General features: G+C 46.6%; 1 protein-coding gene across 3 annotated transcripts in view; it reads right to left on the bottom strand.

Moving 5' to 3' along the window:
* Positions 1–25,330, bottom strand: part of RAD23B (RAD23 homolog B, nucleotide excision repair protein) — a 53,356-nt gene that overhangs the window by 6,182 nt on the left and 21,844 nt on the right. For 2 of the 3 annotated variants that reach the window (XM_056520337.1, XM_056520351.1), the window contains exons 2-9: positions 20,105–20,186; positions 19,679–19,758; positions 17,168–17,445; positions 8,526–8,581; positions 6,838–6,965; positions 5,862–6,006; positions 5,497–5,624; positions 5,166–5,342 (exon numbers count right to left, since the gene is read on the bottom strand). In XM_056520337.1, the coding sequence (XP_056376312.1) occupies positions 5,166–5,342; positions 5,497–5,624; positions 5,862–6,006; positions 6,838–6,965; positions 8,526–8,581; positions 17,168–17,445; positions 19,679–19,758; positions 20,105–20,186 (1,074 nt within the window). The remainder of the gene's footprint in view (positions 1–5,165; positions 5,343–5,496; positions 5,625–5,861; positions 6,007–6,837; positions 6,966–8,525; positions 8,582–17,167; positions 17,446–19,678; positions 19,759–20,104; positions 20,187–25,330) is intronic. The other variant, XM_056520344.1, reaches the window with a different exon arrangement.

The raw sequence follows: 25,330 nt of genomic DNA, 5'->3' as shown, positions 1-25,330 counted from the left end.
ATCCTGAACCGACCAATCCCTGAACACACTACCCCAGCCCGAAAGAGTGGCATCTGTCGTGACTACCTGCCCGTGGAGGGAAGGAATGGTCACCCCTGAAGAAGGGGGGGGGGGGGGGGGAGACGGACGGAGCCACCAGAGCAGAGACCGACTGATCCGACGAGGGAGAGCAACCTTGCGATCGAGAGACAGAGGAGATCTGTCCCATAGGGAGAGAATCGCCAGTTGAAGGGGACGGTAATGAAAACTGGGCAAAGGGTACGGCCTCCATGGCCGCTACCATCAAACCCAAGACTTCCATACGAATTCGGATGGAAACTGGGGCCTTGGCCCAAAAAGAGCTGACTCCAGACAGGAGCGTCAGACGGTTGTCCGGCGGAAAACAAATCCGGCCAGAGACCGTGGAAGTGAAGTCCCAGAAGATCAGAGACTGGGTGGGAGAGAGGACCAACTCGTCAATGCTGAACGTCCACCCGAATTGATTCAGGGTCTGGAGAGTAAGATCCACAGTCTCTAGAGTCTGGACTTTGGTGAGAGCATTGATGAGAAGGTAGTCAATGTAAGGAATCACTGAGACTCCGCACGACCGCAACAGGACTATCACTGGTGCAAGGATCATGGTAAAGACCCGATGAGCAGTGGCCAGACCAAAGGGTAGGGCTACGAATAGAAAAAGCCCCTCCGGAACCGGAAGGTGGAGGAACCGCAGATGGCCAGGAAATATAGGAACATGATGGTAGGCATCCTTGATGTCCACCGAGGAAAGAAACTCCCCTTGTGAACTGGATGCCACGGAAGTGGCAGAGAAGATGACGCTGAGACGCTTGAGGCCCAGAATCGGCTGCCCAGAACTGCCTTCCTGGGAGACCACAAAAAAGTGGAATAAAAAACCCTGAAAATATTCCCCTGTAGGAACGGGGACAATGACTCCCTGGGCAGGGACTAGAGGGCCTCCCGAGACTGCTTCCCGGAGGAGACCGGGGTGTTCGGGACTTCCTGAATGTATGTGGTCCCGATGTCTCGAAAAAGTAAGAGACGACCTCCCACCCGAGAAAAACCTGCGTATGGTGGCTGCACTCCATGTGGAATTGGGATTGCGGTTACCCGATTTTTGGTCAGAACGGTTGGTGTCCGACTTCCAAGACGACCGTGCCCGGAATGAATGAGGGAGACCTCTTGTCCCGCGAAGGCGCCTGCCGAGACCCTTATTGGGGCCAAAGGTCCGAAAGGACCGAAAGGAAGAGGACTTACCCTGGGAAGAAAAGCAAGCCTTATTTTGAGGCAACAAGTAACTTTTACCCCCCGTCGCCACAGAGATAATCTCGTCAAGGCGCTTGTCAAAGAGACGGGTACCAGTAAAAGGCAACTAGGTAAGAGACCTTTTGGAGGCGGCATCCGCATCCCACGCCCTAAGCCACATGGGGCGGCGGAGGGCCGCTAGGAGACCCACAGCAAGGGCAGCACAACGGACTGACTGCATGGAAGCTGTGCACAGAAGTCCCCAGCATTGGAGAACCAAAGAAAGATAGATCATCCGGGGGGAAATCCCGCCAGGATACCCTGACTGAGTTGTGAGCACCACAACAATAGGGCCTAGGACCTAGAGCCTGCTGCGTCCGAGGCAAACTCCGCCAAGGACTCCACCGTCTGGTCTGTCGAGTCCTTGAAGGCAGCTACATCTGCCAGCGGCAGTGTAGTAGCCTAGAGAGGTGGGAAATTGGTGGAACCATTGAGAGAGGGGAAACCACCTTAGAGGCAAGGTCCTTGGCGAATGGGTAACGCACTTGAACCCTCTTCATTCCCATGAACCTCTTGTCTGGATGTTTCCATGCAGATTCCAGAAAGATGTGAAGTTCAGCGTGAAAACTGAACCCTTGAGGTGCTGGTTGAGCATGATGAAAGGATACTTCAGGAGTAATGTCCGAAGATCCTGGGTCCTCTAAGTGAAAGGAGCCGCAACCAATGAGTTCCCCGTTTCAACTATATCCGAGCGGTCCTTCCGAGTCAGATGCCGATACGGAAGCTTCATCCACCAGTTCACCAGGAGAAAGTGAACGTGTGGAGGCAGCCCTGGAGGGGGGCGACCCTGACCGGGTACGCGGCTCTGGCGGGGCAGAGCGGCGATTCCGAAAACATCCTCTGGAGGAGCGACGTCTGTGACCAGATGACACGGGGAGGCGAGACCCACAGAGGGACGCCCACGTCTACCTGGAGACTCAATGTAAAAGTAAGACAAAACCCCCCTAGTACGCTTTGTGAGAGCGTGAGGCCTGTGGAAAAGAGGAGCGGGACCCACCAGAGGGCCGGCGCAGGGCAGACCTCTTCAAGGTAGACACCATGTCATGTGAGGCCTCAGCCACCACAAGGGGGACTTGAGTCAAGTCAGCCATATACTGGGATAGGAAGAAACCCAGGCTGAAGGGGCGGCCGAATCCACCGGAACTGTAACATCTGGTGAAGCTAGGGGGTCTGTGGGAGCAGTGGAGCAGGCAGTGTGAGTGGGCATTTTAGGAATAATATGTCATACAGACAAAATAGAAGACTAGCAGTCTAGTTGTCAGTTTAGAGGGAGAAACAGAATAGTGTCCCCTATGACAGTAAAGTGTTAACCCCTGAGAGGGGCGTTCCCAGACCAGGGGCAATGACCGATTGGCCCCCGCCATTCGCGCCACCAGTAAGCGCCGGCGGCCCTGTGGGAGAAAAAACACAGTAATGGTGCCCTCTCCTTGCCCCGAGCGCACATGTTATCAGCATATGCGCCCGGGGGGAAGAGAGCGGGCGCTACACATATCCCCGGCAGCCGTCTGCTGCCGAAAGTGAAAGTAAGACGGCGCTTCATGCGCCCAACGGTATCACATTCATCCACACACACAACTGCATAATAAGCGCCTCCAGAGAGTTCCGACCCCTGGGGGCGGAGCTATGTAGAAGTCTGGGACGAAGCAGTAATGGCGCCCGCTCCTTGTCCCGAGAACACATGTCGCAGCATATGCGCTCGGGGAAGTGAGCGGGCGGCATACACGCCGGCAGCAGCTGCCTAAGAAAATGAAAGTAAGCCGGCGCTCCGTGCGCTCGGCCAGTAAAAGCGCTGCAGCTGTCAGCTGCATATAAGGCGCTGCGGCTACAGCCGCATAGTAAAACACACACACAGTGTAAGAAGTAAAAACACCTACACACAGTGTAATAAAAGAAATCATGCCCCCAAAGATGCCACTGCTCGCCCCAGTACCAGCCAGCCCCATAAACCTGAAAGGTGGGCCAAAAACTGAGGGTCTCCAGAGGTTGCAAGTCCTTGCACCTAAGGGAGAAAGGGAAATGTACTCACCTCAGTCAGAAGAACTTACCTAATGGAGTCTTCTGTGAAGTCTTCAGTCAGCTTTTTGTCCCTGCATCTTGCCTAGCTACCATGCGCGAGCGAGGCGAGGAGGGAAATAGGGGGACCCGGACCCATGAGGTACCAACCCAGGCGCTGACTGTTGGCGAGGGGGGGATGAACAGCGCATATACGCAATGTCTGTAGCCCCTTACTCGCAATGGGGAAACAGGGAACCGGAGTCCCTGAGTGCCCACCTGAAAACATGAAAGCAAAAGGAATGAAAAACTAACACGTCCCTATACTAGGAAAACAATAAATCAGAAGACCTGATCTGGAGAATTCCAGACCATGTCCACCTCCTACAAGACACTAAGCTAAAACTGATTAGCTCAGGGCCTGGAGGAAGGTATATCCTGCTGGGAGGAGCCGACTTTTTTATTGCCATAGTGTCACACCACCTAGAGACAGCAGCATACACCCATGGTCTGTGTTTCCCAATGGAGCCGATAGAGAAATTGATAAATTGGCAGGCTGGGTTATCATTGCTTTACCTCTTTACCTTTAAAAAAAATAACTTTCAATTTTGCACCTAAAAATCCATATGATGGCTTTTTTTGCGCCACCAATTCTACTTTGTAATGACATCAGTCATTTTACCCAAAAATCTACAGCAAAACGGAAGAAAAAATTATTAAGACACAAAATTGAAGAAAAAACATAATTTTGTGACTTTTGGGGGCTTCCGTTTCTACACAGTACATTTTTTGGTAAAAGTTACACCTTATCTTATTCTGTAGGTCCATACGGTTAAAATGGTACCCTACTTTTATAGGTTTGATTTTGTTGTACTTCAGGAAAAGATCATAAATACATGCAGGAAAATGTATACGTTTAAAATTGTCATCTTCTGACCCCTATAACTTATTTTTCTGCATATGGGTCGGTATGAGGGCTAATTTTTTGCGCCGTGATCTGAAGTTTTTATCGGTACCCTATTTGTTTTCATCAGACTTTTTGATAGCTTTTAATTCATTTTTTCATTATATAAAAAAAGTGACCAAAAATACACTAGTTTGGACTTTTGAATTTTTTTTTGCGTGTACGCCATTGACCGTGCAGTTTAATTAACAATATATTTTTATAATTTGGACATTTTCACATGAGGCGATACCACATATGTTTATATTTATTTACACTTTATTTTTTAAATGGGAAAAGGGGGGTGATTCAAACTTTTATTAGGGAAGGGGTTAAATTATCTTTATTCACTCTTTTTGCAATGTTATAGCTCCCATAGTGTCCTATTAACACTGCACACACTGATCTTTTACATTGATCACTGGTTTCTCATAGGAAACCATTGATCAATGATTCTGCCGTTTGACTGCTCATGCCTGGATCTCAGGCACTGAGCAGTCATTTGGCGATCGGACAACAGAAGGCAGGTAAGGGGACCCTCCTGCTGTCCTACAGCTGTGCGGGATGCCCCGATTTCACCGCGGCGATCCCGAACAGCTCCCTGAGCTAACCGGCATTGGTTTACTTTCACTTTAGAGGCGGCGTTCAACTTTGAACGCAGTGTCTAAAGGGTTAATAGCGTGCGGCTATTAGCCACGGGTCCGGGCCAGGCCCGACCCGTTATAGACAGGGAGAGGACTCCGGACGTACCGGTATGTCCTTAAACAGCAATGATAATGTCCTACTGTTATTTTCGGATAAGAATAAATACATTTATGACCATATCTCCAGAACAGGTGGACAGATTATGGTCACCAGTACTATAATCCTGTGTATACATGTTAGTGCTGGCGATCTTCTAGTCAACTTACACTTTAAATAATCTACTTACCCTTTCTATAGCTTCTTTTTCCTGAGGTGTGACTTGAATGTAGTTCATATGACCACTTCCAGCCTCAGCTGCTGCTACTCCTCCTCCTCCTCCTCCTCTTCCACCTCCCTGTCCCCCGGACTCTGCGACTGGATCATTTAACATCTGAATGAACTGTTCCTGATGTTGACTAATTTGCTGTTAGTTGAGAAAACAAAGATTATAAACATATCTGAATCTACACATCTGTAAAAGTCCATCCTGTAGAGATGCTACCAAGAGAAATTTCCAAAATAGGTCAAATTCAGTATCCTCAACTGCCCTCAATGCTCATTGTCAATAGGAAAGTTACCTGCAGTAAAGAGGGATTTTCCCGTCCAATCTGTTGGAGAAGTGCCGGTAATAAAGAGGGATTCTGCTGAATAATTTGCCTCATCTGCTGAAACTGAGGCTGATTCTGCAAGAAATCAAGGGGATTTCCTAGAAATAAAATAAATAAATAAATATTGTACATACATTGCACATTCAATGCCATAAAATAATGAAAAATCTGCAAGAATGAGACAAGTCTGATAAGTCTTAGTAGCTTAGATACTAGATACATGCAAAAGCTCTTTTGTCCGGACACAATCACTGCTGAAAGAAGCATTTATATGATGCATTTTATATACATAACTTACTTTTTCTTGTGAAATGCTGTATACAGCTAAATCTTACCTCCAGTAGAAGGTGTAGAAGGTGTAGTAGAAGTTGCACCAGCCACTGCTCCAGCTACCGCCGCTGGAAGAGGCTGAGTGGGGACACTACTAACTGCCTGTGGTGGATCAGCAACTGCTTGGCCTTCTCGGTCACTTGGAATTCCCTGAAATATTACATAATTTAACAATGGATAAATTTCCCATTTGCAAGCTTTTAGAATTCCAAATATTAGTAAGACTGCTTTCACACAAGCATATTTGCCATTAATATCTTCATTTTTTTGTGGCCAGTAATACAGAGCTTATGTTAATCTAGAGATTTCACATGGATGTATAAAATACACACATTTTACAAAGGCAGCATGCACTACATTTATCCATTCTGCAGATGGAAAACACCCAGTTAAGTCCATGCAGAGGGACAACCTCTAAAATATGGACGCATCTGTATTTTATCCTAGTTTAATCAGCATGTAAAACAGAAGTAATACTGATGACAGAATATAATTACATTTCCAGCCTAAAGACCTTGCATCTGTATGGATGCAATACTGAAGCATTAATACTAATGACATACGCTATTTCTTATGTGATACATCTGCATTTAAAGTTCAACTGTTAAAGGGGTACTCCCTTAGGAAAATGTATGCCCTATTCAAAGAATAGGTAGTTAAATGTCTGATCCCCAGTAATCTCTTGCGCACTATGCATCTCCCTGGGGAATCCAAGCGCTGTATTTGTGTAAAGCCAGCTCTCCCATAGAGCTACATACGACCAACAGTTTATGCAATGGTTGACACAGGTCTGTGCATGGGGAGAGCTTGGGTGCCGGGTGGGAGATTGGGGCAGGTCCCAGCGGTCAGATCCCCTGCGATCAAACTCTTATCCCCTATCCTTTGAATAGGGGATACATTTTCCTAAACTGAACTACTCCTTTAGCTTAATTTTATTTTTATTTTAAACATGACATGTTAAAGGTGAGAAAACACACTTACCATAAGGAGGTACTCCACAGCCCTGTCAGGGTTGTTGAAACTAGCTCTAAGGGCTGCAATAACTTGCTCTCGTTCATAGCCCATGGACATGATCTCCGTTACCATATTCTCATAGGACTGACCTGTTACTGAAAATAATGAAACTCACGTGAGATTGTACAAATCTCATTAGACACAATTTTTGGTAAAACCTAAATATTACTTTGGCATTCTTATAATAAAAAACCTTATGGCATAGATTATTGTAATAGGTTAAGTATTAACATTTCATTGATTAAAAGTTTAGGTATTTGAGAAATTTATGTTGGGCTTTAGTAAAGCCCACTTCTGTAACTATTCCAGGACACGTTTTGAAATAATACAGCTTCATGTGAAATGCAAACTGAACCATAAGAACGGCTTGGCCCGAGCCCAGCATTCTTCCCATGTAAAAGCATTTATTTAACAAAGGCCTGATATATTTGGCACAGAGTGTCTTCCATAAAGAAGAATGACAGGGGTCTGGGGTGTCGTACTAAAATTGGAATGTACAGTGTATTAACTTTTTTTTTTTTTTTTTTACACATTTTGTTATGTTGTGGTTGGCCGGACGGGCCATTACTGAAGCTCGTCTCTGAAGATGGGGGCTAGAGCGTGCCTTGGACAGGTGAGCAGCCGGCAGAAGATTGTGAGGAGCCCCAGCGGTCAGAAACTTATCCCCTATCCTGTAGAGAGGGGATAAAATGGATTCCCTTGGAGCACCCCTTACCTGGGATTGATACTGTCTGCTTTCTATCATCAAGTAAGTGAGCACTTCAACGTTTGCAACATTTAACAATAAACCTTTGTGATATCTTGTAGTAAAGATCACAAGAGTGAGCCCTAGTCATGTGCAGATGATGCTGTCAAACACTTCCCAGATGTTTTGTGAAAAGAAGCTATGCCTATTGTGTGGGATATAACAAAATAAACATTTACTTACCTCCAGTAAGTAAAGGTTTAGCGCTCTTGTATTGCCTTTGGTGTCTTGCTCCAGTCCCCGATGTGATAGTCTTCCTAAGCTGCAGCGTGATGTGTCGGGTTTGGGAAGCACCTGGGCCTAATGTGTTATACTACCGCTCTGACAATCGCTGGCTGCAGTGATGTCCCACCTCGGCTAGTGATTGGCTGAGCTACATTATAACACACTGGGCCTCGGTGCTTCCAGGACCAAATAGTCACGCTGCATTTATTTTGTTATAACCCATACAATGGGCATAACTGAGAACCCAACCCCCTTTGAATAAAGTTTTACACACACTGCCAGACTACAGGTATGATCACCCATACTGCCAACAATCATCGAGCCAGCTTTAAAATTAGTACTCTGGTACTTAATTTCTCCCCAATCCACAGGATAAGGGATTAAGTGTGTGATCGTGGGGTGTGGGGGTGTCTTGTGAGACCCCTTGTGATTAGACACTTATCCTGTGGATAGGTGATAAGTTGTTAAGTACCAAGTACCCCTTTTATTTACAGGAAAATTATTCTCCATTTCAATTGCGCAGAATCGCCTTCTGGTATTTTTAAGCAATGTGTATTACCATGGAGTTACCAGTACTGAGATTCAACAAAAAAAATTTCACTACATACTGCATTCTATTACACCTGAATTCTGACCAAAATTTTATAAAAAATAAATAAAATAAAAAATCCACACATTAACCTACCGAGTGCACTTGTGGCATCTTCAAAAAGGGAAGGTCGAGTAGAATCACTGGGTATGCTATATAAAAGAATAAAAAAAAGGGTTTTTATAGATGTGACATTAAACAAGTTAAATCAGAAAATTGTCTGTAACCTGATATATTAAAACTAAAAGGTGGTTTTCTTCTTCTGGAAGCTGAAACCCCAACCAAAAAAAAAACAAAAATTCTAGCCAATAACAGAAATATCCAATCGGAGAATCACTGCAGCACTCACAAGTTATGAAAATCAAGGGTATCTTTATTTCATCACAGATGTGCAACCTTTTGCCTGCACAATTACAGCCTCTCTCAAGCTTGAGAAATTATGTAATTGTGCAGCTGAAACATTGTACATCTGCGATGGAAGCTACACCTTTGCTCTTCATAAATCATGAGTGCTGCAGTGATTTGTCTATTGAATATCCACACCGGGGCCCTGGGGCCTAGACCTCTCCTTGGTTTACACCCAGTATCTATTAATCCATATTAGGCTGCATTCACATCTTGTTTTACATACGGGTGCCGGCTGGGGGAGGGGAAAACCGGGCGCTCCCGTACCCCAGCCGGATCAGCCTGTGACTCCATTTACTTTAATGAGCCGACCAGAGTCAAACGGTGACTCTGGTCGGCTCAGTTTTGACCCGTATCCGGTTTTGGACCTAAAACCGTAGTATACTGCGGTTTTAGGTCCGGTCAGGAAACTGCATACGGGTCAAAACTGAGCCGACCGGAGTCACCGGTCGGCTCATTAAAGTAAATGGAGTCACAGGCTGATCCGGCTGGGGTATGTGAGCGCCCGGTTTTCCCCTCCCCGAGCCGGATTCGGATTTGTAAAAAAAGGTGTGAATGCAGCCTTAGATGGAGTGCAGCTTATCCTTCTGTTTTTTTAAACAACAAAAATAGAAACAGTACTTTGTATATGTAATGCTGGTGTTACCCTTAAAAGGGGTTGTGCACTGCCCTGCAGTTCAGAGCTCCGCTCACAGCGTCCGGAAGTTCATTACTCCGAACGCTGTGTGCGGGCTTCCGTGTTCGCAGCCACCCGGCGTGACGTCACGCCGGGCCCCTTCGTGACGTCACGCCCGCCCCCTTGTGACGTCACGCCCGCCCCCTTGTGACGTCACGCCCGCCCCCTCTACCAAAGTCTATGGGAAGGGGCGTGACAGCGGCTGCGCCCCCTTCCCATAGACTTTCGTTGAGGGGGCGGGCGAGACCTCACGAGGGGGCGAGCGAGACGTCACGAAGGGACCGGGCGTGACGTCATGCCCGGCGGCTGCGAACACGGAAGCCCGCACACAGCGTTCGGAGTAATGAACTTCCGGACGCTGTGAGCGGAGCTCCGAACTGCAGGACAGCGCACAACCCCTTTAATTTTACATTTTCACAAGGGAAAATAGGGGGGAAAAAAGCCCCCCAAATATCTAAGAAGATAGCCCATATGTGGATGTAAAGAGCTCTGCGGGCAAACTACAATGCTCAGAAGAGGAGCGCCATTGCGCTTTTAGAGAGAAAATTTGTCCTGAATTTTGGAGGATCCATTGGGGGACACAAAGCGTGAGTGCATGCTGCGGTCTCTAGGAGGTGTGACACTATGGTAATAAAAAAAGTCGGCTCCTCGCAGCAGGATATACCCGCCTTTAGGCCCTGAGGTAATCAGTTTAAGTTCCAGAGCAATAGGAGAGGACCAACAGGTCAAAGAAAACCCAAACTGTCCGAGAACCAGAAGAAAAAAACATAACTGAACACACCCTCGGACAGAGAACCAAAGGAAACCCCAAAAAAGGGTGGGAGCTGTGTCCCCCAATGGATCCTTCGAGAAAGAGATTTTACGGTAAGTAAACAAAAATCTCCTTTTCTCTATCGGGTCCATTGGGGGACACAGACCATTGGACGTACCAAAGCCGTCCCTTGGGTGGGCAGATAAGCAGTCAGGCAAACGGCCGTTCCACTGCCGCCTGCAACACTTTATGGCCCAGACTAGCATCAGCCGATGCGAAGGTATGAACTATGAACTCGGTAGAACCTCGAGAAAGTGTGCAAAGACGACCAGGTAGCCGCCTTGCAAATCTGTGAGGCCGAGGCTCTATTCTGGAGAGCCCAGGATGCCCCAACAGAACGGTTAGAATGAGCCACAACCCTGAAAGGAGGACTCTTCCCCTTACAGCGATAGGCTTCCGAAATGGCGGACCGAATCCACCGAGAAATGGTGGCCTTGGAAGCAGACTGTCCCTTACGACGACCTTCTGCAAAGGACGAAAAAGGAATCACACTGACTAAACAAAGTAGTGATGGAGAGATAAGACCGAACGGCCCGAACTACATCCAGCTTGTGTAGTAAGCGCTCCTTAGGATGAGAAGGAGCAGGACAAAAAGATGGGAGGACAATGTCCTCATTGAGATGAAAAGGCCGAAACCACTTAGGCAAAAAGGAAGGATCTGGCTGGAAAACAACCTTGTCCTGGTGGATCACCAGAAACGGAGAACAGCAGGAGAGAGCTGCAAATTCAGACACCCTCCGGATGGAGGTGATAGCAACAAGAAACGCCACTTTCCAAGAAAGGAGGCGGAGAGACACCTCTCTAAGGGGCTCATAGGGTTCACCCTGGAGGGCACTCAGAACCAGATTGAAGTCCCAAGGGGGAGAGGGTGACCGATAAGGAGGAACAGCATGCGCCACTCCTCGAAGGAGGGTCCGGACATGAGAACTAGAAGCCAGAGGCCGCTGGAAAAGAATAGCAAGGGCCGAAACCTGACCTTTAAGGGAACAGAGAGACAACCTCAGTTCCAAACCCAACTGCAAAAAGGAGAGAAGACGGGGAACCTAGAAGGTTACAGGGGATAAGTCCTGAGCTTCACACCAACGAAAATAAGACCGCCAAGGACGGTGATAAATTCTTGCGGAGGAGGGCTTACGAGCATGGTGTGAATGACTTGGGAAGAGAACCCGAAGGCCCTCAAAACCGTGGTCTCAACCGCCACGTCGTCAAATGCAGCGACTGTAAATTGGGGTGGCAAGGAGGACCCTGAGAGAGCAGGTCCGGACGGAGCGGAAGGCGCAGTGAAGTGTCGTCCAGGAGCCTGACTAAGCCGGCGTACCACGACCTTTGGGGCCAATCTGGAGCTACCAGAATGGCGGGGACTTCCTATGTTTTGAGCTTCCTCAGAACCCTGGAAGGGAGCGGAAGGGGAGGGAACAGATAGGGTAGGGCAAACCCCGCCCAAGCAATCACTAGGGCGTCCACGGCCAGAGGGTGAGGGTCCCGGGACTTGGACACAAAAGGAAGGATCTTGTGATTGTGCCGGAACGCGAAGAGGTCCACGTCCGGAAGCCCCAGAGGTCGCAGAGTTGCGCGAAGACCTCTGGATGTAGAGACCACTCGCCGGGGTTGGGTGAGGACCGACTGAGGAAGTCCGCTTCCTAGTTGAGCGCCCCCGGAAAGTGAATCACCGAAATGGCCGGCACCTTGCTTTCCACCCAGATGAAAATCTTGGTCACCTCGGCCATGGCTGCCGAGCTGCGAGTGCCGCCATGTCGATTTATGTACGCCACGGCCGTGGCGTTGTCTGACTGGACGCGACAGAACAAGACTGAAGCCGGAACTCCCAATGAAGAAGACAAAGAAGAATCACCCGTAATTCCAATAAATTTATCGGAAAAAGGGCCTCTCGGGGAGACCAGAGTCCCTGTACCATCCAATCCCTGAACACGCTGCCCCAGCCCGACAGGCAGGCATCCGTTGTAACTACCTGCCAGTGAAGGGGAAGAAATGACCACCATTGGAGAAGCAGGGGGGAGCGGAGCCACCAGAGCAGAGACTGACAGACCCTGCGAGTGAGAACAATCTGACGATCGAGGGCCTGAGGAGACCTGTCCCACCGAGAATCGCCAGTTGAAGAGGGCGGTAATGAAACTGGGCAAAGGGTACGGCCTCCATAGTTGCCCTCGACCTCCCAGCCGAGAAAAAAAAAACGCGGGTGGGGGGCTTCACTTCATGCAGAAGTGGGTTTGCGGTTGAATGATTTGTGCGCAAACCGGCCGGACCGGTTGGTGTCCGACTTCCAAGACGGGCACGTGCGGAACGAGGGAGCCTTCTTGTCCCGCGAAGGCGCCTGCCCGGACCTTTGGCTGGAGCCAAAGGTCCGAAGGATCGAAAGGAAGAGGACTTCCTTTGGGAAGTAGGGCGAGCCTTATTTTGAGACAACAAGGAACTCTTACCTCCTGTCACCTCAGAGATAATCTCATCAAGGCGACTGCCAAAAAGACGGCCTGCCGTAAAGGGAAGCTCAGTGAGATACCTTTTGGAAGCGGCATCCGCATTCCAAGCTTTAAGCCACAGAGCGGCGGAGAGCCGCTAGGTGACCCACAGCAAAGGCAGAACAACGGGCTGAAGCCGCGCACAGGAAGTCCCCAGCTTTAGAACATTGGAGAGCCAGAGCAGACAGATCCTCTGGGGGGGATCCCGCTAAGATACCCTGATGGAGCTTTAGGCACCACTCCGACAGAGCCTTGGACACCCATGTCAAGGCGAAGATGGGAAGAAGAGAAGAGCCAGCTGCTTCAGAGGCAAACTTCGCTAAGGAATCTACCTTTTTCTCCGTGGAATCCTTGGAGGCAGCGGCATCTGCCAGTGGCAGTGTAGTCGCCTTAGAGATCCGGGAGATTGGTGGATCCACTGAGTGAGGGGAAACCACCTTAGCGACAAGGTCCTTGTCAAATGGATAACGTTCCTGAATCGTCTTGATTCCCGGGAACTTATTGTCTGGATGTTTCCATGCAGATTCCAGAATGGCGTCAAAGTCAGCATGAGAGCTGAACCTTTGTGAGGTGCTGGCTTACTCCTGGAGTGGCATCCAAAGATCCTGGGTCCTCTTAAGTGAAAGGTGTCTCTTATGGCGGTCACCAATGAGTTCACCATTTCAACTGGATCCGAGCGGTTCTCTGAGTCAGATGCCGGCTCGGAAGCCTTGTCTGCCAGTTCACCAGGAGAATGTGAACGAGTCGAGGCAGTCCTGGAGGGGGGCGACCTTGACTGGGTACGCGGCTCTGGCGTGGCAGAGCGGCGACTCAGAATGTCCTCTGGAGGAGCGACGTTTGTGCCCAGATGACAGGGGGGGGGGGGGACGCCCAGGTCTATCTGAAGACTCAATGGAAGAGTCAGAAGAGGTACCCCTAGTATGCTTGTGAGAGCGTGACGCATGTGGAGACGAGGAGCGGGCCCTCTCAGAGGCCCTGCGCAGGGTAGACCCCTTCAAGGTGGACACCACCTCCCGGGAGGCCTCAGCCACCGAACAGGAGACTTGGGTCCAGTCAGCCATATACTGGGTCAGGAAAGAAAACCCAGGCTGGTGGAGTGGCTGAATCCACCGGAACCAAAAGGGATCAGGGGGTACCAGGAGGTCTGGGGGAGCAGTGGAGCAGGCAGGGCAAGTGGGCTCAGTAGAGCCAGGCATCTTGGTATTACAGTGCTTACAGACAAAATAAGTCACTGACGTCAGGAACTTTCTCATCCTAGTCTGTGTCCCCTGGCAGCTGCGGTGAGGAGAACCCGGCTCCGTGCAGCTAGAGTGACAGAAAACAGGCCAGCCAATAGCAGAGAGGGGCGTGCCTGAAGCCGAGGCACTAACTAATTGGCCCCTCCTAACTGAAAATCGCGCCCACGGCGCTGATTGGAGGCTACTTCGCGCCTCTGAAGAGCTGACAGACCTGTGGGCGGAGCTACCGACTGGCCGAGAAGAAGCTGTAATGGTGCCCGCTCCTTGTCCCGAGCGCACATGTCAGCCGCATATGCGCTCGGGGGGGGGGGGGGGGGGAAATAGAGCGGGCGGCCCATACGCCGGCAGAGACTGCCGGAGAAAGAGAAAGTAAGCCGACGCTCAGAGCGCCCGGCCCGTACAAGCGCCGAGGCTGTCAGCCGCATATAAGGCGCTGCGGTCAAAGTAACCACACACACGCACAGTGAAGTAAAACACAGATTACATGCCCCCTAAAATGCCACTGCTCCCCCAGAATAAAAAGTCCAGCCCCTGTATAAGCCAGCCCTATAACCTGAAAAGGTGGGCCAAAAACAGGGGGTCTCCAGAGGTTGCAAGTCCGCACCTAAGGAGAAAAGGGGGAAAGTACTTACCTCAGTCAGAAGAACTTACCTAATGGAGTATTCAGTGAAGTCTTCAGTCCGCTTTTGTCACCTGCATCACGCCTGGCTGCTATGCGCGAGCGAGGCGAGCAGGTAAATAGGAGGACCCGGACCCATGAGCTACCAACCCAGGCGCTGACCGTTGGCGAGGGGGGGTGAACAGCGCATATACGCAATGTCTGTGGCCCCTTACTCGCAATGGGGAAACAGGGAACCGGAGTCCCTGAGTCCCCACCTGAAAACGGGAAAGAAAAAGGAATAAAAAACTAACACGTCCCTAACTAGGAAAACAAAAAAATCAGAAGACCTGGTCTGGAGAATTCCAGACCATGTCCACCTCCTTCAGACACTAAGCTTAAACTGATTACCTCAGGGCCTGAAGGCAGGTATATCCTGCTGGGAGGAGCCGACTTTTTTTTATTACCATAGTGTCACACCTCCTAGAGACAGCAGCATACACCCACGGTCTGTGTCCGCAACTGGAGCCGATAGAGAAATTTAATTTTTTATTTGCACAGCCTAATGTTCGAAAGATATGTCAAACGCCAGTGGGGTGTAAATGCTCACTGCAACCCTTATTTAATTCTGTGAGGGGGGTAGTTTCCAAAATGGGGTCATGTGGGGTCCATTGTCCTGGCACCACGGGGGGGCTCTGTAAACACACATGGCCCCTGACTTCCATTCCAAACAAATTCTCTCTCCAAAAGCTCAATGGCACTCCTCCTCTTGTGAGCATTGTAGTGCGCCAGCAGAGCACTTTACGTCCACACATTGGGTATTTCCATACTCAGGAGAAAATGCCCCCCAAAATTTGTAATCCCATTTCTTCTGAGTATGGAAATACCCCATGTGTGCTCTACTGGCGCACTACAATGCTCAGGAGAAAATGAGTCACATTTGGCTTTTGGAAAGCAAATATTTCTGAAATGGTTTTTGGGGGGCATGTCACATTTAGGAAGCCCCTATGGTGCCAGAAACGCCAAAAATACCACATCGTATACTGTTTTGGAAACTACACGCCTCAAGAAACATTAAAAAGGGGTACAGTGAGCCTTAACACCCCACAGGTGTTTGACGACTTTTCGTTAAAGTCGAATGTGTAAATGAAGAAAAAAAAGAAATTTCACTAAAATGCTGGTATTTCCCCAAATTTTACATTTTTACAAGGGGTAATAGGAGAAAATGCCCCCCAAATTTTGTAACCCCATTTCTTTTATTACCCCTTGTAAAAATTTGAAGTTTGGGGAAGAAAACAGCATTTTTGTGAAATAAAAATTTTTTTTTCATTTACACATCCGATTTTAATGAAAAGTTAAGGCTCACTGGACCCCTTTTTAATTTTTCTTGAGGGGTGTAGTTTCCAAAATAGTATGCCGTGTGTTTTTTTGCTGTTCTGGCACCATAGATGTGACATGCCCCCCAAAAACCATTTCAGCAAAATTCACTCTCCAGAATCCCATTGTCGCTCCTTCCCTTCTGAGCCCTCTAGTGCACCCACAGAGCACTTTACATCCACATATGAGGTATTTCCTTACTCGAGAGAAATTGGGTTACAAATTTTTTTGGGGGGGGGATTTCTCTCCTTTTACCCCTTGTAAAAATTCAAAAAATGGCTCCAAGAACATGCGAGTGTAAAAAATGAAGATTTAGAGAGTTTTCTCCTTCACTTTGCTGCTATTCCTGTGAAACACCTAAAGGGTTAAACTTTCTGAATGTCATTTTGAATACTTTGAGGGGTGCAGTTTTTATATTGGGGGTAATTTATGGAGTATTTCTAACATGAAAGAATCTCAAATCCACTTCAAGACTGAACTGGTCCCTGAAAAATTCCAATTTTGAAATTCTTGTGAAAAACTGGAAAATTGTTGCTGAATTTCGAAGCCTTCTAAAGTCTTCCAAAAGTAAAAACATGTCAACTTTATGATGAAAATATAAAGTAGACATATTGTAAATGTGAATCAATATATCATTTGGAATATCCATTTTCCTTGCAAGCAGAGAGTTTCAGAGTTAGAAAAATTTTAAATTTTCAAAATGTTCATGAAATTTGGGGATTTTTCACCCAGAAAGGATGCAAGTACCGAGGAAAATTTACCACTATGTTAAAGTAGAATACGTCACGAAAAAACTCTCGGAATCAGAATGATCGGTAAAAGCATCCCAGAGTTATTAATGCATAAAGTGACAGTGGTCAGAATTACCAAAAAGGGCTCAGTCCTTAAGGGGTTAATAATGATGCTAAGTATTGTATTAGACCACTCTATTCACTTTGACAATGGACATGTTCAATGCATGTTGGGAATTTTCCAGTTATACACATAGGGGCAAATTTGATGTGAGTGGTGCTTTAGAGATATTACAGAGCTGCAAGTTAACTTTACATAAGCATTGGAAATTCATGATGCAGATGTGGACAGAGCCTTACTAGTTCTCACAAGTCCTAAAAATAATATCTTCCAACCAAGTTATGAGTAAATAAGGATAAAATACCTGCATTCAGTTGAAGAAGGGCTCACTGTTTCCTCAGGGCTTTCTGTTTTCTCTTCAGGTTTGTCCTCCTTAGGAACAGAAGTTGTGGTGGTGGGCTCTGTTAAGAGTGGACTAGGTACAGGGACGTTGGGAAGAGGGAAAGGGAGAGATACAGGGGCATTGGTTCGAACAATAGGCGTGTATGTCACGGGTGGTGATGCAGGGGCTGCAGTAGCAGTGCTGGCAGGCTGTGATGGTGCTGGAGCTGGTACAGATGAAGAACCAGATGCAGCCTTTGGCTAGAATAAATAAAATAAAATTGAATACTAAAGTACAAGCACCGAGTAATATAAATAAGCACTTAAATACATTTTCATCATTAAGCATAAGGCGAAGATTTGTTATTTTGTCTAACACAGATTGATAAATCTATTGTGTTCATATCTATTATCCCAAATACAAACTGTTATCACTACTGATATTTCTCCCATTAGATCCAGTATGACCACAGGGTTACTTATACTCTGAATTGATCCTACTAATAATGCAAAAGGGACATTCCAATCAATGGAAATGAACAGGAAAACAATACTCCCATAGGCCCATCTATAGACCTTCCAGTCTGTAGGGTAGAATTTGTGGATTTGCTGAAAATCACAGACAATCACCCCTCTGGTTTGTCCAAGATCACATAAAAGCTAATAAACCAGCTCTGTCATTTTAAGGCCGTTTTCACATTTCTGTTGTGCCCCGTCGGAGAACGTCCGTCAGGCACTTTTTTTTGTGCTTTAATGGACGTTCTTTTTGACGGGGCACAATGGGAAACAACGTGTATTATGGGTTCCGTCACGCACAGTTATTTTTCAACAGCAGGAGCAACGTTGCATGATGTATTTTTCCTCCCGCTATTCTCCCCGACGTCACACCGCCGTGTCCGAACGGGAGTGTGAAAGAAGGCTAACCTGTAGACTAAAGGGATGAGAGCAGCAGTACCATGGTCCAACAGAGTTAAAATGGAGTGACAGTGTTGAAGCCTGACCACTTCCATTCAAATAGAGGAACAAGGGACCTCTGTACCCACCATTAGGACACTTAGGGGGGAGATTTAGCAAAACCTGTGCAGTGGGAAAAGAGGAGCGTTTGTCTGTAGCAACCAATCAGATTACTTCTTTAACCCCTTAAGGACCGGGTTTTTTTTCCATTTTTGCACTTTCGTTTTTTGCTCCTTGCCTTTAAAAAAGTCATAACTCTTTCAATTTTGCACCTAAAAACCCATATGATGGCTTATTTTTTGCGCCACCAATTCTACTATGTAATGACATCAGTCATTTTGCCCAAAAATCTACGGTGAAAAGGAAGAAAAAAAACGCAGTTTTGTAACTTTTGGGGGCTTCCGTTTCTACGTAGTACATTTTTCGGTAAAAATGACACCTTATCTTTATTCTGTAGGTCCATACGATTAAAATGATACCCTACTTATATAGGTTTGATTTTGTCGTACGTCTGGAAAAAATCATAACTTCATGCAGCAAAATTAATACATTTAAAATTGTCATCTTCTGACCCCTATAACTTTTATTTTTCCGTCTATGGGGCGGTATGATGGCTCATTTTTTGCGCCGTGATCTGAAGTTTTTAACGGTACCATTTTTGCATTGATAGGACTTATTGATCGCTTTTTATTCATTTTTTCATAATATAAAAAGTGACCAAAAATGCACTATTTTGGACTTTGGAATTTTTTTGCGCGTACGCCATTGACCGTGCAGTTTAATTAACGATATATTTTAGCAATTCGGAAATTTCCGCATGCGGCGATACCATATATTGTTTATTTAATTTTTATTTACACTTTTTTTTATGGGAAAAGGGGGGTGATTCAAAATAGGGGAGGGGTTAAATGATCCTTAGTCACTTTTTTTTGCAGTGTTATAGCTCCCATAGGGACCTATAACACTGCACACACTGATCTATTACATTGATCACTGTTTTCTCATAGGAAACCAGTGATTGATGATTCTTCCGCTTGACTGCTCATGCCTGGATCTCAGGCACTGAGCAGTCATTCGGCGATCAGACAGCGAGGAGGCAGGTAGGGACCCTCCGGCTGTCCTGTAAGCTGTTCGGGATGCCGCGATTTTGCCGTGGCCATCCCCAACAGCCCACTGAGCTAACCGGCACTTTTTACTTTCACTTTTAGCCGCGTGGCTCAGCTTTGAGCGCGCGGCTAAAGGGTTAATAGCGCGTGGCACCGCGATCAGTGCCGCGCGCTATTAGCGGCGGGTCCCGGCTTCACTACGACGCCGGGCCCGCCGTGATATGATGCGGGGTCACCGTGGGACCCCGCGTTATATCACGGGAGAGCGACGAAGTACGTACTCATATGTCCTTGGTCCTTAAAGAGGTTAAAAAGAAATCTGATTGGTTTTAATGGGCAATCTCCTCCTTAGTACCTATCCTAAGCATATGTGACAGTGTTTGTGGGAAAACCCCTTAAACAACTCCATTAGCAAGGTGCAGATATAAACTTACTTTTGTCACCATAACCACTACAAAGTTTTTCTCGTCAATTTTGTATTCTTTAAGTGCTGTGTCATCATTAAGGATTTTACCTAGAGTGAAACAAGAAGATATATATTTTATTAGATAGAAATTTGCCATATTCAAAATAGATCACTACACTACAAAATCCTTGCAGGCATCGATTTGTGTTAACGATCTGTGTGGGTGCACAATATTTTTGTCAGCAATAATGGCATAGTCAGTGGTAATATTCTTGGAATCAACAATGCAGGAACTGCAACTGAAACCTAATGGACTCCATTATAACAAAAGGCTCTGACTAAGGATTTGTCATCACCTTGCAAATGGGTCCAGCATAGCTTTCAAGGCTGAATTCTGAATAGAGTGTGTACAGAGCCATATGAAGTTTAGTATTCAATACATGCCTGTATTTACCTGCATAAATTAATTTTTGGCCAGCAACTGGAAATGCATCTTTTCCCTTCTCTTGTTCAATTTTCTCCTTCAAAGCTTTGACCTATTAGGGGAGGAAATTTAGTGAGAAGCTACATACATCATCATTACATTAGCCAATATAACAGCATGGTACAACACAATCTTTCTATTTTTCACTTTAAGGGTATGTTCACTCTGCGTAATGTGAACAGAGTCTCTGCTCGCAAAATTCCACGAGCGGAGATTCAATCTGGTAGCAGCACTGCGCTGTCACCATTGACGGCTCTTACTTTGCGCAGATCAATTTCACCACGGAATTCAGACGCAAGACTAATTACTCAGTGTGAACGTACCCTTAAACATCATGAAAGGTCTGCTGATCCTTAACCCTTTAAGGACGCAGGGTTTTCTGCACTTTCTTCATGTGTACACCATTGACCGTGCGGTTTAATTACCACTATATTTTAGCAGCTAGGACATTGATTTTTGTTCATATTTTATATAAAAAAATAAACTTCGTTTTAATCACCCTTTTAAACTTGTTCATTTTAAGTCCCATAGATGACTAATAGATGCAATCTTCAGATTGCATACACTGTTCAATACTATGTCATAGCACAGTTTTGATCAGTATAATCAGAGCACCATTGCTCCAGCCTCCCATGGCGAACTACAGAACTTTCTCTGCAGCAGCTGAGAAGTACTAGAAGGATTAAGATTTATAAATAAGTAATTTAAAAACCTGTATAACTTTATAAAAATATTTTTCCACCGGAGTACCCCTTTAAGGGGTTTAAGAAATAATCAAATAGCACAATAAAGTATTGCGCGCCCCCCCCCCCCCCCCACCTTGCAGGCAAGGATAAAGGAGAGCTATGTACAGTAAGTTATAGACACATCATTAGCAGATGACAAGAACCTGCACAGATAACACAGAATAAGGCTAGGGCTACAAGGGAACTTTGATCGTGACAATGACCCAACAGTCACTAGAGACTTTTTAGTAGAAAGCCAATCAGTATTGATTTCTAGGTAAAGCAGTTTGCAAGGTAACCACATCCATTAGCTGAGAAGCAGCCACGCAATGCCAAATATGCCATAAACCACCCCGTTAGAATCAGCCCTTGGAGTGTGCTCGCTCCGGGTCTGATTACTGGTGACCACGGGGACGCAGCATAGTGACGTCACGGCTCCGCCCCCTCAATACAAGCCTGTGGATGGGGCGTGACAGCTGCCACGCCCCCTCCCATCGGCTTGCACTGAGGGGGTGGCGCGTGACGTCACACGGGGGCGGAGCCGTGACGTCACTATGCTCCGTCCCCGTGATCGCCAGTAATCAGACCCACTCCAAGGGCTGATTCTAACGGGGTGCGGCGTGGAAGATCACGGGGGTCCCCAGCGGCGGGACCCCCGCGATCAGGCATCTTATCTCCTATCCTTTGGATAGGGGATAAGATGTCTTATCGCCGGAGTACCCCTTTAATGGGGATCCTTTCCCTTCCTGATATTGTGACATTTGGGCCTGGAGTGACATCAGGTCCAGAGTGTCACACTGCCTATGAGCCAATCACTGACCAAGGCGGGGGACATGGCTGTGGAGTGTGTTCGGCTGAGGGGCAGTGCGACACTCAGGGCCCCACATTACTCTGGGCTCAAGTGTCTTGCCAGGAATGAAAGCAGGTCCCCGGAACCACCACTGGAGCGCAGGAGGTAAGAAAAAGTTTGCATGTTTTTAACCCCTTAAGGACCAAGCCCATTTTGACCAGGCCAATTTTATTTTTGCGTTTTTTTCCCCTCCTGGACTTCTAAAATCCATAACTCTTATATTTCCATCTACAGACCCATATAAGGGCTTGTTTTCTGCATGACCAATTGTACTTTGTAATGAGCCCTCATTATACCAAAAAATGTATGGCGAACCCAAAGAATTATTTTTTTAGGGAGGAAATTTTAATGAAAACCACAATTTTGCACATTTTGGAGGGTTGTTTTCACACTGTACCTACCTTTTACGATAAAAATTACATGTGTTCTTTATTCTGTGGGTCAATACGATTAAAATGATATCCATGGCTAGATACTTTTCTATTTTTTGTACCACATAAAAAAAATCTCAAACTTTTTGTACAAAATCAGTAATATAAAATCGCCCTATTTTGACCACCTATAACTTTTTAATTTTTCTGTATATGGGGCGGTATGAGGGCTCCTTTTTTGCGCCGTCATCTGTACTTTTTATCGATACCACATTAGCATATATAAAACTTATAGATCATTTTAATAATGTTTTGGGGAATAAAATGTGACAAAAAAGTAGCTTTTTTTTAAACTTACGTTTACGCAGTTCACCGTACGGGATCATTAACATTATATTTTGACAGTGCGGACATAAAAAATAAAATAAATATTTGGTAACACTTATGTCCCCACAGGGGACTATCAATAGCAATCAGTTGATTGCTAATACTGTTCAGTGCTATGCATACGGCATAGCACTGATCAGTATTATCAGCAATCTTCTGCTTTGGTCTGCTCAATCTCAGACCAGAGCAAAAGACCCGAGTAGACGGCCGGAGACAAGTGAGGAGACATCGGGCCGCCATTACAGATGATCGGATCCCCGCAGCAGCACTGTGGGCAATCCAATCATCTATTTTAACATGCGCATTGCCGCAGACGCCGTTATCTGTATTGATCACGGCATCTGAGGGGTTAATGGCGGACATCCAAGCAATCGCGGATGTTGGCCATTACCGGCGGATAGCAGCCGGGGCCTGCCGTGTAGGACACGAACACCGCTCCGATGCTCACGGTCATATACAGGACGTAAATGTATGTCCTGGTGCGCTAAGTACCTCCACACCAGGACGTACATTAATGTCCGTGGTCGTTAAGGGGTAAATGATGTTAACTGCTGAAAAATAAAACTCCTGCTGGATAACCGCTTTACTGCAGTGATTCTCAACCTTTTTCTCGACTTTACCCCTAAAGGGTGAAAGTATGTCCATGGGTGCCCCTCGCGCGGAACTTACGCGTGAGGGGTACCCGCGGACAAAATAAGTCATAAAAGTACTTAATTTCATAATGGCGTGTGCTTACCTTTCTAATGCTATACTAATGTGGTACTTAAACCCCTTGTGCCATTATCCCCCTCCATCTTAATCCCCTAGTGCCATTATTCTCATCTCCGATCCCCCTAGGCCAATAAACTATGTTACTGTGTAGTATATGAGATACATACAGTAACACCCTCCCATACTGCGGTGTTACACTTAGTTTAACATGCTTACCAGGCCTGTGTCTATCCCGTTTGGCGGGAGTCGTAGGACCGCACTGACGGGTGACATCCTTCTGCGCTGTACCAGCACCTCCGCGCAACATCAGGGATGTCGCACATCAGGCCCAGCAGCTACTGTATCTCATGCAAAGTGGCCACGGCCTCAGGCTGTCAAACACTGGCTAATGCATGGCCGGTATTTGTCAGCTAATTGCCATACCCCTGCATAACCCTTGGCGTACCCCTAGGGGTACACGTACCCCTTGTTGAGAACCCCTGCTTTACTGAATACTAAAAAACAGATGCTCTATAAGCCATTCGTTTCCCACTGACATCAGGGCATGAAAAAATTGCTTAGAATCTAGGATTCAGAGTAATAAAAAAATAAGGAGGCAGAATGGCGCACGTAGTGATGTCATTATGGTGGCGTTTTGTGACATCATATGATCTTCTCATCATTTCTCCATGTCACAGTCATTACTCACCCTTGGAAATTGAACTATAGTTAATGAATGACTGTATTTAGAGCCTGCAGTGCTCTATTTATTAACCTCTATCTAAAATAAAAACCAACCTTCCCCCTCTACATGTTTTGTTGCATCCGCAACGGCATCAGGAGGGTGAGGCTATGTTCAAACGACAGAAGGACTGCACGGAAAAACTCTGTGCGGACATTCCTGACACTGCAGGGCTGCAGCATAATATGACAGCACTAGGACCATACAGAAATGTGCAGTGTCAGACAGCTATGTATTACGTGCGGACTCCGCACAAAGAATGAACATGTTCAATCTTTGTGCGGACACAGAAAATGGATGGCCACCATGTGCACAGAGCAGCAGAATCCCCCCCCCCCCACACGTGGTAGTCATTATATGTCCCTGTGTGTCAATTATTGTCCCCCCCCCCATGTATCAGTTATTAATTTCCCCTCATCTTCACCTGGGTGTCACAGTCACTACCGTCCCCTCATTTCCCGTGTGTCAGTCATTACTGTCCCCTCATCTTCCCCTGCATAGTTATTACGGTTACCTCATCATCCCCAACCCCCCCACTCCGTGTCACACAATCCCTTCATTTCTCTTCCTGTGACACTGTACTCTGTGCTTAATATAAAAAGAAAAGAAAAAAACAACTTACTTACCTCCACCTAAGTTCCCACTCTGAACCCCTGTTCTGCTTCTAGAATTCCGGATCGCATGTCTTTGTTTGGCAGTCCAGTGTTACAAGACTGCCACATCCAATCAGCAGCCTCATCAGGACGCTCCATACTCCTGAGTATAGAGTGTCTTCGCAAAGGTTGCTGATTAGCTGCAGCGGTCACCTGACATCCGCTGCTGTTGTAATACCGGAGCACTGGTCACAGGCAAAACGGGGGATTAGCGCAGTAGTTTTTTTTCCTAAAGGATGGACACTCAGTGAAAAGGGCCAAGAAACTGTTGGGCGCCATCATGAAATTCTTAGTCGCTGTGGCAACCTGGTGCCCAGGATCTGTCAAGCCCTGACTTAAATGACAAATAAAAACAGATCGTAATGCATACTCTTTGGCATACACAATAGCGTAGTTAAAGCTAAATTAAAGGGGTTAGAGGGGGTTCCTAACTATGCCCATTGTCAGGGGTTTGGAAATTTATTAAAAAGCTACTTGTCCACAGGACTATAACGGAGCAAAATCTACTTGTCCCTCATGACGATCCACTTGTCCGGGCCAATTTTCGCTTTTACACTTTCGTTTTTTCCTCCTCACCCTATAATAGCCATAACTACCTACTATAATGATACCTTTTAATTTTTCCATAACCTATGCTCCAAAAACAAAAAAAAAATATAATGAAAATTTAGCAAATTTGGTGGTTTTCTTTTCTATGTCATTTACCTTGTGGTTGAGCTAACATGTTATTTTGACACTTTAGGCCGGCCTGATTACAGCAATACCAGATTTGTATCAT

The sequence above is a fragment of the Hyla sarda genome, chromosome 1 (assembly GCF_029499605.1).
Source record: "Hyla sarda isolate aHylSar1 chromosome 1, aHylSar1.hap1, whole genome shotgun sequence".
NCBI lineage: Eukaryota > Metazoa > Chordata > Amphibia > Anura > Hylidae > Hyla > Hyla sarda.
Note: the sequence above shows the minus strand (reverse complement) of the source record. Positions and strands in the feature narration are given on the sequence as shown.